At 45.1% G+C, this 15,436-nt stretch overlaps 1 protein-coding gene across 2 annotated transcripts; it reads left to right on the top strand.

Annotated features, from left to right (window-relative positions):
* The first annotated feature begins 1,698 nt into the window (after positions 1–1,698).
* LOC119014081 (neuronal pentraxin-2-like) lies at positions 1,699–15,436 on the top strand. Of its 2 annotated transcripts, none has more exons than XM_037088999.1 (5): positions 1,699–3,346; positions 4,986–5,229; positions 9,364–9,608; positions 12,451–12,630; positions 13,241–15,436. In XM_037088999.1, exons 1-5 carry the CDS (start codon positions 2,897–2,899, stop codon positions 13,466–13,468), a joined length of 1,347 nt encoding a protein of 448 aa, XP_036944894.1. In that variant the 5' UTR covers positions 1,699–2,896; the 3' UTR covers positions 13,469–15,436. The 2 variants fall into 2 exon arrangements, with proteins under 2 accessions (XP_036944894.1, XP_036944893.1); XM_037088998.1 differs by having other exon boundaries at positions 1,701–3,346; positions 4,983–5,229.

The raw sequence follows: 15,436 nt of genomic DNA, 5'->3' as shown, positions 1-15,436 counted from the left end.
CATTATTCCCTCTCTTCGGGTTATTTTGAGGAGAGATCCTGAGAAGGCTTCGAGATCACAGATTTCTTCGAGGGGTTTGACACGTTTCCACATTAAAAAGGAAATCGGGGTGAGACGGGTGTCAGGAGGGATTGGATTTGAATATTGGAGGACTGTTTGTTGCACGGCGAAGTTTGCACACACTGTTCCTCCCTGTTCAGATGGATGCGCTCGTCCCACTTGGACTGCAAACCGCAAACCACACGATGGAACCAAAAAATCTGGGCATGTACTTTTCTATTACGTGTTTTGCAAAGCTGTTATCTAATGGTTATAGAATAGCCTCCACCTAAAGCCAGGGATTATTCTAGTATCTGGCTCAGGTCACAATTATTACACTTGCCAAAAAAGAAAACCACACACACACAACTTGAGCCAGAATTGAAACAAAAAAAAAGACTTTCCACTAAAACCTTATTATCAGCCATTTCAGATCAAACACTCACAGCAGCACACATCAGCAGACCTAATGTGCCCCATCAGCCTGACAGGAGGAGTCTCTGTTATTGGCTGGGTCAACAAAGGCAGTTTTAGAAAAATAGAAGACGGAAAGAAAAACATCACTGAGAGCATAATGAGAGCACGCCGACTGCAGATTCAACATACTCACACAGGAACACACTCTTTACACTCCTTTTATCAAAATGAGGCTTTCATAGCAAGCTGGAGTCTATCTGTTCAAATATTTGTGACTTCATTCAGTGTGGCCTTCACGGCCGCACTCAGTTTTTACCATCTTATTCAAGATGTAGAGCAAGATGTGGGTTTGATAAGTCGGCAGTCGGTCTTTAACTTGAATCTGCCTGTTCAGAGAAACTCACGTGCAATCAAGGACCAGTTAAGACCCAATGGCATCGTTTCATTGAGTCCAGTTTGAAGTTTCACCGACGCCACGGGACACCCTGTGGAAAAAAAAGAAAGTCCTGTTTCTCATGTGCACACCAGTGTGCGTAAATGAGAAGGAGGTACGATGGGGAGCTGGTTTTTATTCAAACCATCGAACCTTTTCAGTTGAACTGGGATTTTAATTAGACTCGCTAATCCTTCGAGTTTGACCTCGGGTCACGTGCGCCCATAGGAAGATAAAGAGTTCTTGTTCAAAGAAATTGAGACTCTGTTGGGGGCAGATAGAGTGCAAAATCTCCCCAGTGCAGGATTCAGACAGCTGCTCTGTTATCAGTCATCACTCAGAAGATCATATTATCAAATGATGTGCTGTGTTGATGTCATCCACAGCAGGTAAACAGGCTCCCCCCCAAAGACTCACATTACATACATGTTTATCCATATTTATCTATATGTGTCAATCCAACTTACATGTAGGTGTGTGTAGATATATGCATGTATTGCATACTGTATGTGTAGGTACAGAGAGTAGTGTTTGCATACTTGTAGTATATCAATATTTACCAGTGATCTTGTGGTTTTGTTTTGTTTGTCTGTAAGTTTTCTCTTCATTTTCTACTTTGCTAAAATGTATTGTATTTAGTTTATGTAGATGTGCTGGGTTTATAGTAATAATAATAATAATAATAATAATAATAATAATAATAATAATAATAATAATAATAATAATAATAATAACAGGGCAGTAATTGACCACCAAAATCACAAGAAATATCAATATAATCATCATTACAATGTCAGCGACAAACAACAAATACGAGCAAGCAAAACAGTCATTTGAAAATTAAAATAATAATAACATATGTTCGTTCTAGCAACAGTCAAGATGAGTGACGTGTTGATACAAACACAACAATAAGGCATGTACAGTGTAAACATGTGTCAGGTCATCGAGCATCAAACACACACATTCATGCAAATCAATCAAAGCAATGCCATCAAATATCAGCACTGACAAAAAAAACTATGTACAGTAACAGTGAGAGGCCTTTTTCCAGAACTGGCGCCCTACATTTCTCACAATGCAAATGTCACCGCTGGAGGAAATGAATCAGATTACATGCAGCTTCCTCTGGAGCCACAGGCTTTACACTGCTTCTTTCACCTGTAGTACTCCTCATGACCTGTAAACACACTTTAGAATTGGTGGAATTGCCCTTTAATAGAGGACCAGCATCCATTTAAAGCGCGCAACAACTGGAGCAGCAACTCCTCCCGTGTGTCCGTCTGACATCTCGAAACTTCAGACCATTGAAACAGGTGACGGAGAGCCAAAGAGACATAGTAGACATGGCATGACTGTGGTCCGCCGGGACTGAGTGATGACGTAGGCTGAGGCTGAATAAACCGGAGCGCACAGATGATGAGCGGAAGCGCCAGCGCGCACCTCCCCATAATAATCCGGCTGAGCAGCGTCGCTGTCTTTTCAGCACCACTCACTGACAATCCAACCAACCGGAGAGGCAAGACAGACAGAGCTGACTTCTCTGCACCCTGCTGTGGATCTTCTTTTGTTTTTTCTTCTTTGATGTAAAGAATCGATACAACTTTTTTCCCTCCCTGTGCAGGAGCCGTCAGATTCTTATTTTAATCAACCTGCTGAAAGTAAGAATTTAGATTTATCGGTATATATATATATATATATTTTTTTTTTCAAACAGGACCGACCATGTGGTTGGTGGATGTATGATTGTTGGATTTCTCACTGCGGATTTTGGTGTTTTTTTGTTGTTTTTTTTACGTATGTGTAAACTTAGTTCTTTGTTTTTTGTTTTTTTCTTTTTATTAAAATTTGGAAGTGTAGGAAAAAATGCCCGCAGCCTCTTGAATTGACGAGCTGCTGCTGAAATAACTTTATAGAATATTTCACAGGAGACTTCAAACGTTCACACAGTAAATCGGGAGCCCTTTTTATCCCTTTTAATCCGTGGAATTTGTGTATCTCGCCGGGATGCTGATCTCACTAGTTGGACTTTTGTTCCTGGTCAGTGGACGCGCGGTGCGGAGCCAGGATGCTACAGGTAGCCGCTTCGTCTGTAACGCCATCCCCCCGGGCGCAGAGCCGGGCTGCGGGTACAATCTCGCGGGGAACCGCGTGCAGAGCAGCAGCCCCGTGGAGGACGAGCTGCGGAACACGATCATCCAGCTGCGGGAGACCATCCTGCAGCAGAAGGAGACCATCGTCAGCCAGCAGGGGACCATCAAGGAGCTCAACTCCAAGCTGGCGCGCTGCGAGGCGGCAGCGGACGAGTCGCCGCAGGGCAAGTCGCGGGGTCAGGGCTCCAGACGGAAGGAGTACGGGAAGAACACCATGGGGGACCTGCCCCGGGACCCCGGCGAGACCATAGACCAGCTCGGGAAGACGATGCAGAGTCTGAAGGGTCGGCTGGAGAACTTGGAGGTAAGGCGCAACCATGGGGCTCGTGCGTAAAAACGTGCCCAAAAGCCCCTTTATGAGCCAGCATCATTAAATACTCACGCAGCCAACCGCAGTGTGTGTTGGTACTCACATCTACCTGCCACCCCTCTCGTGCCTCGCTGTGGAGCGTTTGTAAAATGCCCTCCGCTGCAGGAGACCCCTCTGTAGGCTCGTGAGATCAAAGGGTCACGTAATAGGCATCAATACGACTTTAATCATTAAAAAAAATAACCTGGTGAAACCCGCTGCATGGGAGTCATCAATAAGAAATGAGCAACAAAAAAGCCTGTCAGAGGTGTAACCACGCATGTGGCGCAGAAATACAGATTTGAATAATTAATGAGCATCGTGTGTGTGTGTGTGTGTGTGCGCGCGCGCGCGCGTTCCACATATTTCCCTTGCACTCATGCGACTGATTATTCACAGCAGCTGATGTAATTCATCCGTTGCGCCCGGATTTTGTGAATCAAAAGCTTTAATGGTTTTAAATCGGGTTTTTTTGTTTGTTTGTTTTCCTTTTGACCTGAGAGCTCGCGAGCCCTTTTGTCCAATCCCAGCAGACCTGGCGCACGCGCTCTGAGATCACAACTCCTATTGAGGTCACCTATAGTGAAGAGTTGTTTTTTTTTTTTTTGCTATAGGAGGCTGATCTGAGCTTTATCTCTTAGGTCACATTATATCACATCACATCATCACGAGGCATTTTTCACCCTCTGACAGCCCCGAATCAACCACGATGCTGTTTATTTCAGTTTCAAGGTTATCTGTTCCAACGGTGCTGCATTGCTGATCCATTCATCTCTCCATCCATTCCCACCCCCCCTCCACCTCACTGCCCCATCTCCTTGATTGGAAGCTTTAATACCCCGATCAAATCAAGGGTGCACTCCTGCTGCTGCAAGGATACATATTATATTGCATTTTAATCGCATATCTATTGATCTGCATCTGCTTAGCATGGTGATTATTGCACGACTGGTAGATGCTGACAGGATCGGGCTCCTTGAAGCGGGACCTCTCTCGCTTAATCAGAATCATCCGGGACCTTTGCTTTCTCCAGCTTTGGCCTTTGGGTGCCAGATTAGCAGGGAGGGTCACGTTCGAGCCTTTTCTCAGATGGGTCCGTTGTGTCGGGGAAAAGATTAATCAAACACCTGAAGGGCCAGAAAGTCGGTGAAAGCACCACCACCAAAGTACAGTTGCTAACCCTCTGTTTTTTTTTTTCCCCCTCAAAAACCCCATCAACCATCTGCGATCACGCCCGGCCGTGACGTCACATGCAGCGCCTGCTTTTAATACCCGGTCCAGCCATCATGAGTGTTTGGCAGGTCACCAATCAAACGCCGCTGCACACAGGGACACACTGTCTTCATTTTGATAAAGCTGTATCACAAACAATGAAGCTAAAAGGATATCATAGCTGAGAGGTGGATGAGGCCCGCAACGTACTGCAAATCTAGGTCTTGATGGTGACTGAATACCTGTTTTAGCGCTCAGGATTAACTGGATTATATGTCTGCCCTACTTTATCTATCTATCTATCTATCTATCTATCTATCTATCTATCTATCTATCTATCTATCTATCTATCTATCTATCTATCTATCTATCTATGTAGCAGCAGAGTTTACGCCTCCCCACCACAAATGTGTCGGCTGGAAGTGCCTCGGCGCTGGCCCCCCTGCCGCCGGAGTTGCGGGAGCTGCTGCGGCAGCGTCTGGGGGCGCTGGAGACCCAGCTCCTCCGGAAGGTGGCCGAGCTGGAGGAGGAGAAGAGCCAGCTCTACAATGAAACTGCGGCCCACCGCCAACGCACCGAGAGCACTCTCAATTCCCTCCTGGAGAGGATCACCGAGCTGGAGAAAAGTGAGCGATGCAACAGGGCGGTGCTGTGAAATGTCAGGCCAGACATTTTTTGGGGGGGGTGGGGGTTAATTTTATGTTTTTTTTGTCTGGTAGATTATTACACTAATTAGTCAGTCCCTTTGCAAATTTATGATGATGCAAGGAAAAAGCTCACAACATTGCCTTTTTCTCTCAGAGCTATTCTCGGAGAAGCTCCTGGTCTTGGAAATAAGGCTTGGAAAGCAACACTGAATGTTTAATTAGGTTAAGAAATATTGGAGGGATGTCCACACTCCGGGGCATTGCTTTGATGGTAGACGTCAAAAACACACCAAATATCTCCGCCCAAGTCAAAATCAGTTTGGAAGATTATCAAACCAATTGCTGGTCATTTCCTGTAGGCACATGTGTCCCCCGAGGCTCAGTCAATTCAGTCAGGGGCTGTCTGAGGAAACAAGGTTTAACCAGAGTTAATTGCACTGATTTCAAGCATGTGGGCTGAACAGAACACCCACCTGTACTATAATGAGTCAGTGCAATACGTTAGCGAGCCTTATTAAGTTCAATTTACATCAAGAGGGGTGTCACAGAGGTGTTGATTCAATTCTGCAGTGACTCTTGAGGCTGGAGTTTGTTGGTGTTGTTTCGTCAGCCAGGAATACGAGGCGTCCTGATCACCCGATAATGAATGTGCAGCATGTCCTGGCTGTCTCCCTGATCGGGCTTTACAATAAAGAAGACGGGGTTCAAACCCGTGAAACCCCATGATCCTCAGAAGTCTGAGCCTTGAGCTTGTAAGGGAAGCAGTACAAGGATGGAGCAGAGGACATTTTTTATTTACATGATTTTCATTCTTTCTCTTCCTTTGTGTCGAGTCGTGGGTCAGGGTGGTTTGACTGGTTGCGTGTATACGGACCCCGCATCCAGCGCCGAGCCGGCAGTGGGAAGCCTTTGTTCAGTGTTGCAGCCGAACAATGTAACCGGAGAAATGGTGGTTTGAACGGCAGCAAAGCCTCAAATACTCTGCTCAGCGCAGATAAAAACTCTGGTTCAATCCCATTAAAATATGCAACATGTTTCCTTGGTGCAAACACACTGCAAACTGTGTGTGTGTGTGTCTGTCAGAATTTTTCACAGCCCACTTTTCTCCAGTTTTATTTTCATTTTCTCTTAAAATTTTCAGCAAGGCTCCCTTTCTCCCTTCCTCTCTTGATCGTGCATGATCTGTTTACTCCATTTTTTTTTTTTTGGTTCATTTCTTTATTCGGAGTCTTTTAAAATATTAAAGCTCTCGTTGTCCGTCTTTAACCGGCCGCCAGCCACATCAATTGTAAGCCAGAATAACCCAGTATGAGCACTTAAATGAACTGAGGTGCCAACATGGAGGCCTGAAAATAATAATTGTAGCAGATTTATCATTTTTCAATCTTTTCAGATTGTGAAACTCTTAGTAACACAGAAGTAATTTATGAGAATTTGGCCTGGGGTTTACACATCTGGCTGTCCTGCTGATAGCGTCACGACCGTGAAAGATCCAGTCAGGAAACAGGTGTGTATTTAAGATCCAACTCCGATACTTTAATGTCACCGACCAACATGCCTTGATACTCTTAAGAACTGAAAATAGGTGTGAGGCAATAAGCAAGCCTGCTGTGCCAAGATCTCATGTTGCTGGTGACTGGCTGTCTTGAGGCATGCAGGAAAGAAGACTAGGTTACACCCAGAGACAGGGCTCACCACGTGTGTATGTAATATTATCTTAAAATGGATTTCAGAAATTGTTATTGACAAAAAGTCTCACTCAAGAATCGGCATTGAAGTCAAGGTATCAGTGCCACATGAGACACGTTCACAAGACTTCAAAAAGGTGTGTGGTTGAGATCAAAATGAAGGCTGCATTAAAAGAGAGGTTTGGTCCTCCCCAGTAGCTAGAGTGCTCATCTGATAATGTAGCAGATGATTACTGTATAGTCGTGAGTCTGGCGTTGCGGCTGGTGTGATCCCATTGCTTGATGCTCGCTAGTTAGGCATGGCGAGGCTTCAGGGACATCCGTCGGTCATTTAGTCTCTCCCGCCGCTTTGGTTTCGACTGAAGTATCTCACCAACAACTAAATTGATTGGCGTCACACTTGCCACATATAATTATGTTCCCCGATGGATCCACCCTCACGACTTTGATGGCTGTTGGAAACAGACCACCTCGGGCAAAGTTGCATCTGGATGAACTGGACCACAAAGCACTCCAGCTGGCTGGTGACATACTGCAAGTTACGGCGACAGCATCTCGATTTGTATTTGCTCGGCACTGCCTAGTTGGTCAGTTTGATCAGAGTTTAATGACTCCGGGGTGTTGCCCTGGACAGACTCATTTGCATAAAGTTGACGTCTATTTATGCAAATTCAGATGTGGCCAACGGTCCGCCAACTCTTCACCATTCTGTTTCCTGTTTCAAAGCAGACAACAGTGCCAAAGCCAAACAACGCCCACCTCAGTACGTCACCCATCAGCTGGAGTGTTTACTGGTACAGGGGCTGTGTTTTTGTAGTTTTTCTACCTGGGCTAAACGGGAAATCTGCTGCCGTTTTTCCTGTAGCACCAATTTTAAAAGTGTTTACTTCTTCTGACTGCATAAACAGCTCAGCTTTATGCAAGGTCAGTACCTTGCAAGTACTGCTTTATTGATTAAGCTGACATTTTTGTTTTTGATTGAGCTATCTAATCGACTTTTTGATGTATTGCCTCAAGATCTGGCACCTTCTCCTCAGAGGGATGAACTTTCATAACTTTTTTTCACCCGACCTTTTATGCAGCACCATCATTTTTGGCTAAAGGCCAGAAAACCTGCTAAACTATTCCCAACCACCTCAAACGTCCGTTGTGTCGAGTGCCAATTAGCAAATGTTAGCATGCTGACACGATCAACCAAGATGGTGAACATGGAAAACATTACACCTGCTGAGTGTCAATATGCTAGCATCATTATTGCCTCGTCAAGTCAGAACAAAAACATGGAAAGTCATCATAATTTTTTTTTGACTTGTTGACTTTGATGTCCAACAGGTGAAACATGGCGTTAGGTTGGTTGTAAGAATCACATCATTGTTTTACATATTAGAAGCTGATATTTTTCTCACATGTAATTAGTATTGTGGTAATAGGTTTTTAACCTTCCGCGTTAAGTGATCTAGATTAGTAAGAAAAAGTGATTTACTGCCATCAACCAAGATGAATAGAAGTAAAGCAATTCTTTAGTGGTTTTAGGGAGTGAACTGGTGCACCAACAAGTCTGGGACAAAGTCACGTTGTAACATAAGTCTTCAAACTTCAAACATTTATCAAATGCACGTTATAATAAAGCACATCTTTTGTAGCCTCCACGTTGTTTCACGTTACGATTTAAAAGCTCAGCACTGTGAATGAATTCCCAACACAGGACATGGGACCATCTAAGGACAATGTGATCACTGAGCAGCATGTAGTATATTAGCCCACAGCTAAAAAAAATCTAAATCTTTTGCACTGAGATAGTAGCTGGCTAACTGTTACTTTGCTGGCAGCCAACATGCTTCTTCTTCCTTTGCGAATGATCCTCATTCAGACATGTCTTCCTTTTTCTCATCTTAAATGTACAAGGAACGATTGATACGCTCGGTGCCTAAGGTGGAAGGAGATGAGTTATACAGCTGTCGTTTCTTGCACTGCAGTTAAAGTCTTGGCTTGATTATGCACGACGTTTGAAGTTAATAACTTTCGTGGTGGTTCTGCTTTGTGAGTGATTGAAAAGTGTGAGTAAGCACCGTCTCAGACAACACTTCAGCCCACAGTGGCGATGGCTGCCGTCCAGGAATGTAGACACACCAACACCTCCTCACGCATCTTCCTCTTCCCCGAGATCAAGGAGGAGATCAGTGATCGCCATTTTGACAGGGATGGCGACCCTTTTGATACTGTGGACCACTTTCTGGTGGTGCAACAACAAATGCGCTAGGTTGTCTGAGATCACTTTTTCTGATTGTGTGAGCTTATCAGTCAGCTAGGGTTAGGGTAAGGTGGTTACGGGCTCGGGTCATCATCAGAGGATGATCAGAAACAAGACCATAAAAAGCCCTAACACATTAATTCGTAACAATTTGTGTTTTATGTCCATCAACAGGTAACAACGCCTTCAAGTCGCCCGAGGATTTCAAGGTGTCCCTCCCTCTTCGCACCAACTACCTGTACGGGCGCATCAAGAAGAGCCTGCCAGAGATGTACGCCTTTACCGTGTGCATGTGGCTCAAGTCCAGCGCCAGCCCTGGCATAGGAACCCCGTTCTCTTACGGCGTGCCAGGGCAAGCCAACGAGATAGTCCTCATCGAATGGGGAAACAACCCCATCGAGCTGCTGGTTAATGACAAGGTAGGTCCGTGATGAAACACCAGTTCCTTGCTGTTCTGTAATCATTTGTTGATGGAGGCGAGCGCGATCGGCTCACTCTGCCCTGATTATTTTCTGACTCCAGCTCCAGAATCATTTATTACTCGCCTGGCAACACCGCGGGCCGTAATGATGTCGGCGAACATAGATCGCTGATGGCGCTCGTTAAACGCAACGAAGGCGCGAGTGTGTTCACGTGGTGCGAAACAAGCGGCGCGCACACGTGAGCACCACCGCGATAACAGCCGAGGGGAGAGCCACTGACCATCGGCGCTGAATATTTAACTTTGCACCTTATAAACATTTAATATCATTGACCTACATTCCTCACACACCGAGGAATAACAGTAATTCATTAGAGGTCGTGCGCTGCCATGTGTGCTCGTTTGAAGGCCCCCCGCTCGCTCCTCTTTGCCTTTCAGTCCATAGACGTTATATCACATACCGTGAGCTTTGAGTCAACTTATTTTTAATTTTAATTAACAACACAGATAACATGCATGAATATTTTATAGCACTTAGTCTTAAAAGAGAAGAGGGATTGTAATCTTCCCGATGGCGCCAACGCCTTTTCTGCAGCCGCGTGATGCCGGATTTGTTGGGAGTTTTTTCGGTGAAAATGTTGCTGCACTGGAGAGAATTTCTCTCTCTCTCTCTCTCTCTCTCTCTCTCTCTCTCTCTCTCTCTCTCTCTCTCTCCCCACTGTCTTGTTTACATTGGGGCGTTATTGGCACAGGCAGGTCTCCTCACAGCTTTCCCCTTCACCATGCATTATACATGTGTTCAAGTCAGACAGATGAGAGAAAGATGGTGGGAGAAAGGGGAGAGTATGAGACAGAAAAGAAGTGGGGAAAAAGAGGGTAGGAAATAGAAGAGGGCTGCCGAGCGTTGGAGGGGATGGAGTGCTGAGAAGAAGAGAGCGGGGAGGGAAAGAGTATAAGATCAGAGGAAGCAAGCAAAGAGGAAGTTGCACGAGAAAAGGAGAAGGAGAGCAACGGAGGAGAGTGAGATGAGTCCTGTGAATACGATTAGTGTATGTGCGGCAACACATCCATGTGTTGAACTTGTTCACAGTGATAACAGGGCTCACTGGGACACATTGTTTATGCTGTTGATTTGGCTGCATACTAAGAGGGGAGCAGAGCGCTGCCTCGACAGTATTAAAAAGTGCACCGTTGTCTGTATTTTGTATATGCAGAGAGGGCATCTTCATTGTTATAAGCTAACAGCTTCATCAGGTTAGTCACTTTGTTCTGGAAAAACAGCGGCTCCATCGCATGAGTTTTTCTCCTTGTAAACATTCCCACGGCGTCTCCTTGGCTACCAGGAGTTTTAATCTGCAGTGGATTCGTCTGGTCTTGTACAACATGAAAACTGAGTTACTTTGGCAAGTGTACACGTGTAATCTGATGATTATAAATCTGATGGAAATCTATAAAACGTTTTTCCAATTCAAAAAAAATATGATACAGACCATCTGGATTATTACAGAATTGTTTCTACTACTGTACCATCAAGAGTTGTTTATTCATGTTTGGGGGCAGGTACTTAACTGATGTCTTCTCCTCCTGCACGACCTTTAAAAGACATTTTACACTTATCTGCAGCCTTTTGGAGCTGAACAACAACGTGTCCTTTGGAACACGAGTAAAATAAATAATGGGCTTTTTCTCACAGCAGACATTTTGACATTCTGTAGCAGGAGAAGCAGAGATGGACCTATCAACACCTGCACGACCTGTAGGTGCCAGTTTCAAGATCTTTGCATTGGACTGATTTGAAAAAGGGCCACCTTTGTATTATTATTTTATAATGTCTTGTCTTTTCTTTAAGTTAAATTAGGATTCTTGATGTTTCCTTGTTTATGTTTGTCACTCATATGTCTCTATTCTATGGCATTAACCTGGAAAGTGGAATGCAAAGATCCCCTAACCCTAACCCTAGAGCCCACTAATGATGTAACTTTAGAATGGCATGAATAAATCATTCAAAACACAAGCGGAAAGGCCAGTAGGAAAATAATAACTTCTACTTTGTTATATGTGAATGGGCTCACTTGTAGTCATTTAAATGAAGACGAGTGAATCATGTATCCATTGAAGTGTCTGCCCTGAGGATATGCTGTCTCAATATTAAGCTCTTTGTGTACAGATCATCACGGCTGTCATACATTAAGTCCTGCGGAGTGTTTGACGGGAATTTATTTTTCATTTGAAGAGTCTGTCTGTAACAATGCTGCCAGTGTCTGCAGTCCCAGTGGTATTAAAGATGCCGCCTCACGTCCTTAACCGGGTCAATTGCCTCGGTAATTGCAAGTGACTTGAATTTTATTTTCAGTGTCTTTTCGCATCTTTTTAAGGTTTTTATGCACCTGCAGAAAAAAAAAAAAACAACACACGAGTTACTCTCAAAAGAAGAAGGAGCCTAATGAGTAACACATTCGCCATCTCATGTGTATCCTCAGAGGCCCATGATGTCATTGGCTGGTAAAATAACCGGTTGTTTTTCTTTGATCCGCGAACAAAGCCCGATAGCAGGACACTGTTTTGCTGTTAGCTACAAGGCTGCTTTGAAGGAAGTTCTCTCCCTTGATGTCACCTGGGTAATCTAAATTTTATATGTCGCGCTGGCTCATCTGAAGAATTCTCTACAGAGGCCCATCTCTTTGAAGCCCTAACCCCTTTAATTGCTGTCCTTGTTTCTAACGCGCCACAATTAATCTCAAACCTCTCTTGACTCATCCTGCCCCTAAACCTTTCCCCCTTGCTCTGTCCTCCCTGCACTCATGTCGCTCACCCTTTTTTTGCCCCGACCTCCCGACCAGGTAGCCCAGCTCCCTCTGTCAGTGAGCGACGGCCGCTGGCACCACATCTGCATCACCTGGACGACCAGGGACGGTTTCTGGGAGGCTTACCAGGACGGCGAGCGCCTTGGCACCGGGGACAACCTGGCCCCCTGGCATCCAATTAAACCTGGAGGGGTGATCATCCTCGGCCAGGAGCAGGTGAGCACGGTAGAGAAGCTTAAGTGGTGTGTGTGTCTGTGTCTGTGTCTGTAAATGTGTGTGTGTTCTTCCTCCCGGTGTGTATTCTCCCCCGAGCACGGTGCCGGAGGCGCTGGGAGCACGGGGGAGAGGAGGCAGAGCAGCTCTTCTCACGCTATCGCGGCCCTGTCAGTATTACCTCATTCATCCAGCTCCAAACTGCAACCGTGGTGCCCTTGGGAGCTGCGTTAGCTGGTTATTCTAGTGGTTAGCTCCATGACAGCTCCATATATATATATATATACTTAAGAAATGTACAGTGACGTCTGAGTAACGTCCACAGAGAGCCATTAACTCATGCTGCATTAGTTTGGTGCCTAAGGAGGGCTGTGTTGTTTTATGTTTCAGTCATTCACACAAGGTGAGATTTCTGCATGTTGCACTACAGTATACTGGAGATTGCACAACGTTTATTTTTAAAGCAGCCACACACAGCAGAAATATGCAGACCGGTTTTGGCAGTTTGATGAATATCAAACGGAATTGATTCATTTTTAATTAAAAGTCTGTTTACATTTCCCCCAGAAGTCAACTGCTACAGTAAACTTCCATGTTCGCTCTCTCCATGCAGGACGTGGTCGGGGGCCGATTCGACGCCACCCAGGCCTTCGTGGGCGAGCTGAGCCAGTTCAACATGTGGGATCGAGTGCTGCGGCCCGTGGACATCATGGGTCTGGCCAACTGCTCGGCGTACATGCCGGGCAACGTAGTACCTTGGATCGACGCGAACGTGGAGGTGTTCGGCGGCGCGAGCAAGGCGGCTCTGGAGATCTGTGAAGACCGCGCTTTTGATTCCTAAAGGATCTGGAGCGAGGAGATCCGGTATCGCCAGCGAGTATTCTGACTGCTTGTTGCTTGAGTCAGGAGAGGGTATAGTGCAACATTTTTACATATTTATACGCTCTGACTGCTCAAAGACTCTTATGTTCATCGGACTCATGTTGATGTGTCCATTCGATCTGAACCCTGAGGACGTTACAGGAGACTATAAATTAGTCGGCTCCTCTGAAGAAGATATGCTGTTGCATCAGTCTATTCTAACGTTACGACCCACTGTCAGTCTGTGTCTTCTCTCCGGCAGATCAGCTTTCATTTGACACCTCTTTGAAAAACGGCTCTTTTTTCGTTGCATTCCTTATAGTGACGATGCTGCACTGTATTCGTAGTGAATGTGAGCTCAAACAGGCTTTGATGTGCTGCGGAACACCATTCCTGACTTAACGCGGTAGAGAGCACTGTGAGCCTGCTCGCTGTTTAAAGCGCAATGAGGCACCGGGGTAGAAACGCGGCGTAATGAGGCGGAGGCTCATGAGTTCAAAGTGGACGACGGCACAACCCCATCGCTGTTGATTATTTTGAGGCAACAGGGCAGAACGTCTAATGCATGAGTGATGAGTGGAAGGCATTGGAGAAGAGACGTTGCATGTTTTCTGTCAACACACGGAGCGCGCGCGTGTGTGTGTGCGTGTGTTTTTGTGCAATGCGTCCGAACGAGCCAGAGCAGCGTGCTGCTGACACCGTTACGTAAGAGTGTGTGTGTGTGTATGTTTATGCGTGTATGGCTTGTCTTGCGTGTTAAAAGACGAGAGATTACTAGGGAGGGAGGACATTTTCATTCTTGTAAATCTATGCTTAATACCTCTCTGCCCCTTGAGCAGCTGCCATATCCCAAACAGCTTTATGGGCGGGTTGGCTCTGCTCAGGTTAATAGCGATGTCGGACAGCTGCCTGGGACTGGCGCATCGTCAGAGCCGTGGACGCCGGCCCGAGAGAGCCCGGTGAGGGCAGGGCCTAGGCCTGACCTTCAAGGACAATCCTTAATTCCTCATCTGGGTAGTAATTATCTGTGTTTGTGAATGAGTGTGGCGGTGAGCAGCCAGCGGTGTCAAATGAGAGCAGCACTCGGCCACGGACGTGATGAATGTCACCGAACAAGAAGAGAACCCTTTGATCCACGGATATATATATATTTTTTAAAAATGTAAGGGAATCAGTGGATTCTGGCACGGCTTAATGAATAAAAATGATGCTTTTTGCAGCTTAATTTACGTTAGTCCTGAATGTTGTGGTGCACACGTGTTTCAGTGCTGTTTGTTCTTCATAAACAGTGAAATACTGATATTAAGCCTGGTGCTGGAGCCTCACGGGGAAAGTTAAAAAAAAAAAAAAAAGAGGCAACAAAGACATTAACTTTCTTTTCTCCTTACTGAGTAGTTCAGAAGCCATTAAAAAAAACGCTTTTACCCACCTTAGAGCAACAATGCAGTCGAATAAAGAATAGAAGATCTGATGCAGCAGGTTTCGCGGACAGCGCAGAATGTTAAAAAAGGGAGCACACTCAACGTTATGAAGCACATATTGGATATGTCACCAACTGGCTGTGATTGTTTCCTCTATTTGAGTGTCTTTGTTCAAAATGTTTCAATGTAAAAATCAAAGTGTATTTTTCTTCGCTTTTCTTCTGCTTATGATTTTTGTCCATTAGCAGCACATTATGTAAAAAAAAACAACAAAAAAACAGAAAAACAAACAGCAGACGTACTTTAAGAAGAAATGCTTTGTTTTATTTGGTATATGGCCTTTTGTGAGAAACCATACGTGCTTTTGCTTGTGGACGATTCACACGGACAATGAGGGACACAAGAAAATGGGGGGAAAAAAGAAGTCTTTTGCTATCATTGTTTTAAAAAAAAAAGTCACCTTCGCGTCATTTCTGCCATGTGGTTGAATGTCCTTTTGCACCCAATAAAAAGAGTGAACAAGTTCC

This window comes from Acanthopagrus latus, chromosome 23 (assembly GCF_904848185.1).
Source record: "Acanthopagrus latus isolate v.2019 chromosome 23, fAcaLat1.1, whole genome shotgun sequence".
In the NCBI taxonomy this organism is placed as follows: Eukaryota; Metazoa; Chordata; class Actinopteri; order Spariformes; family Sparidae; genus Acanthopagrus; species Acanthopagrus latus.
Note: the sequence above shows the minus strand (reverse complement) of the source record. Positions and strands in the feature narration are given on the sequence as shown.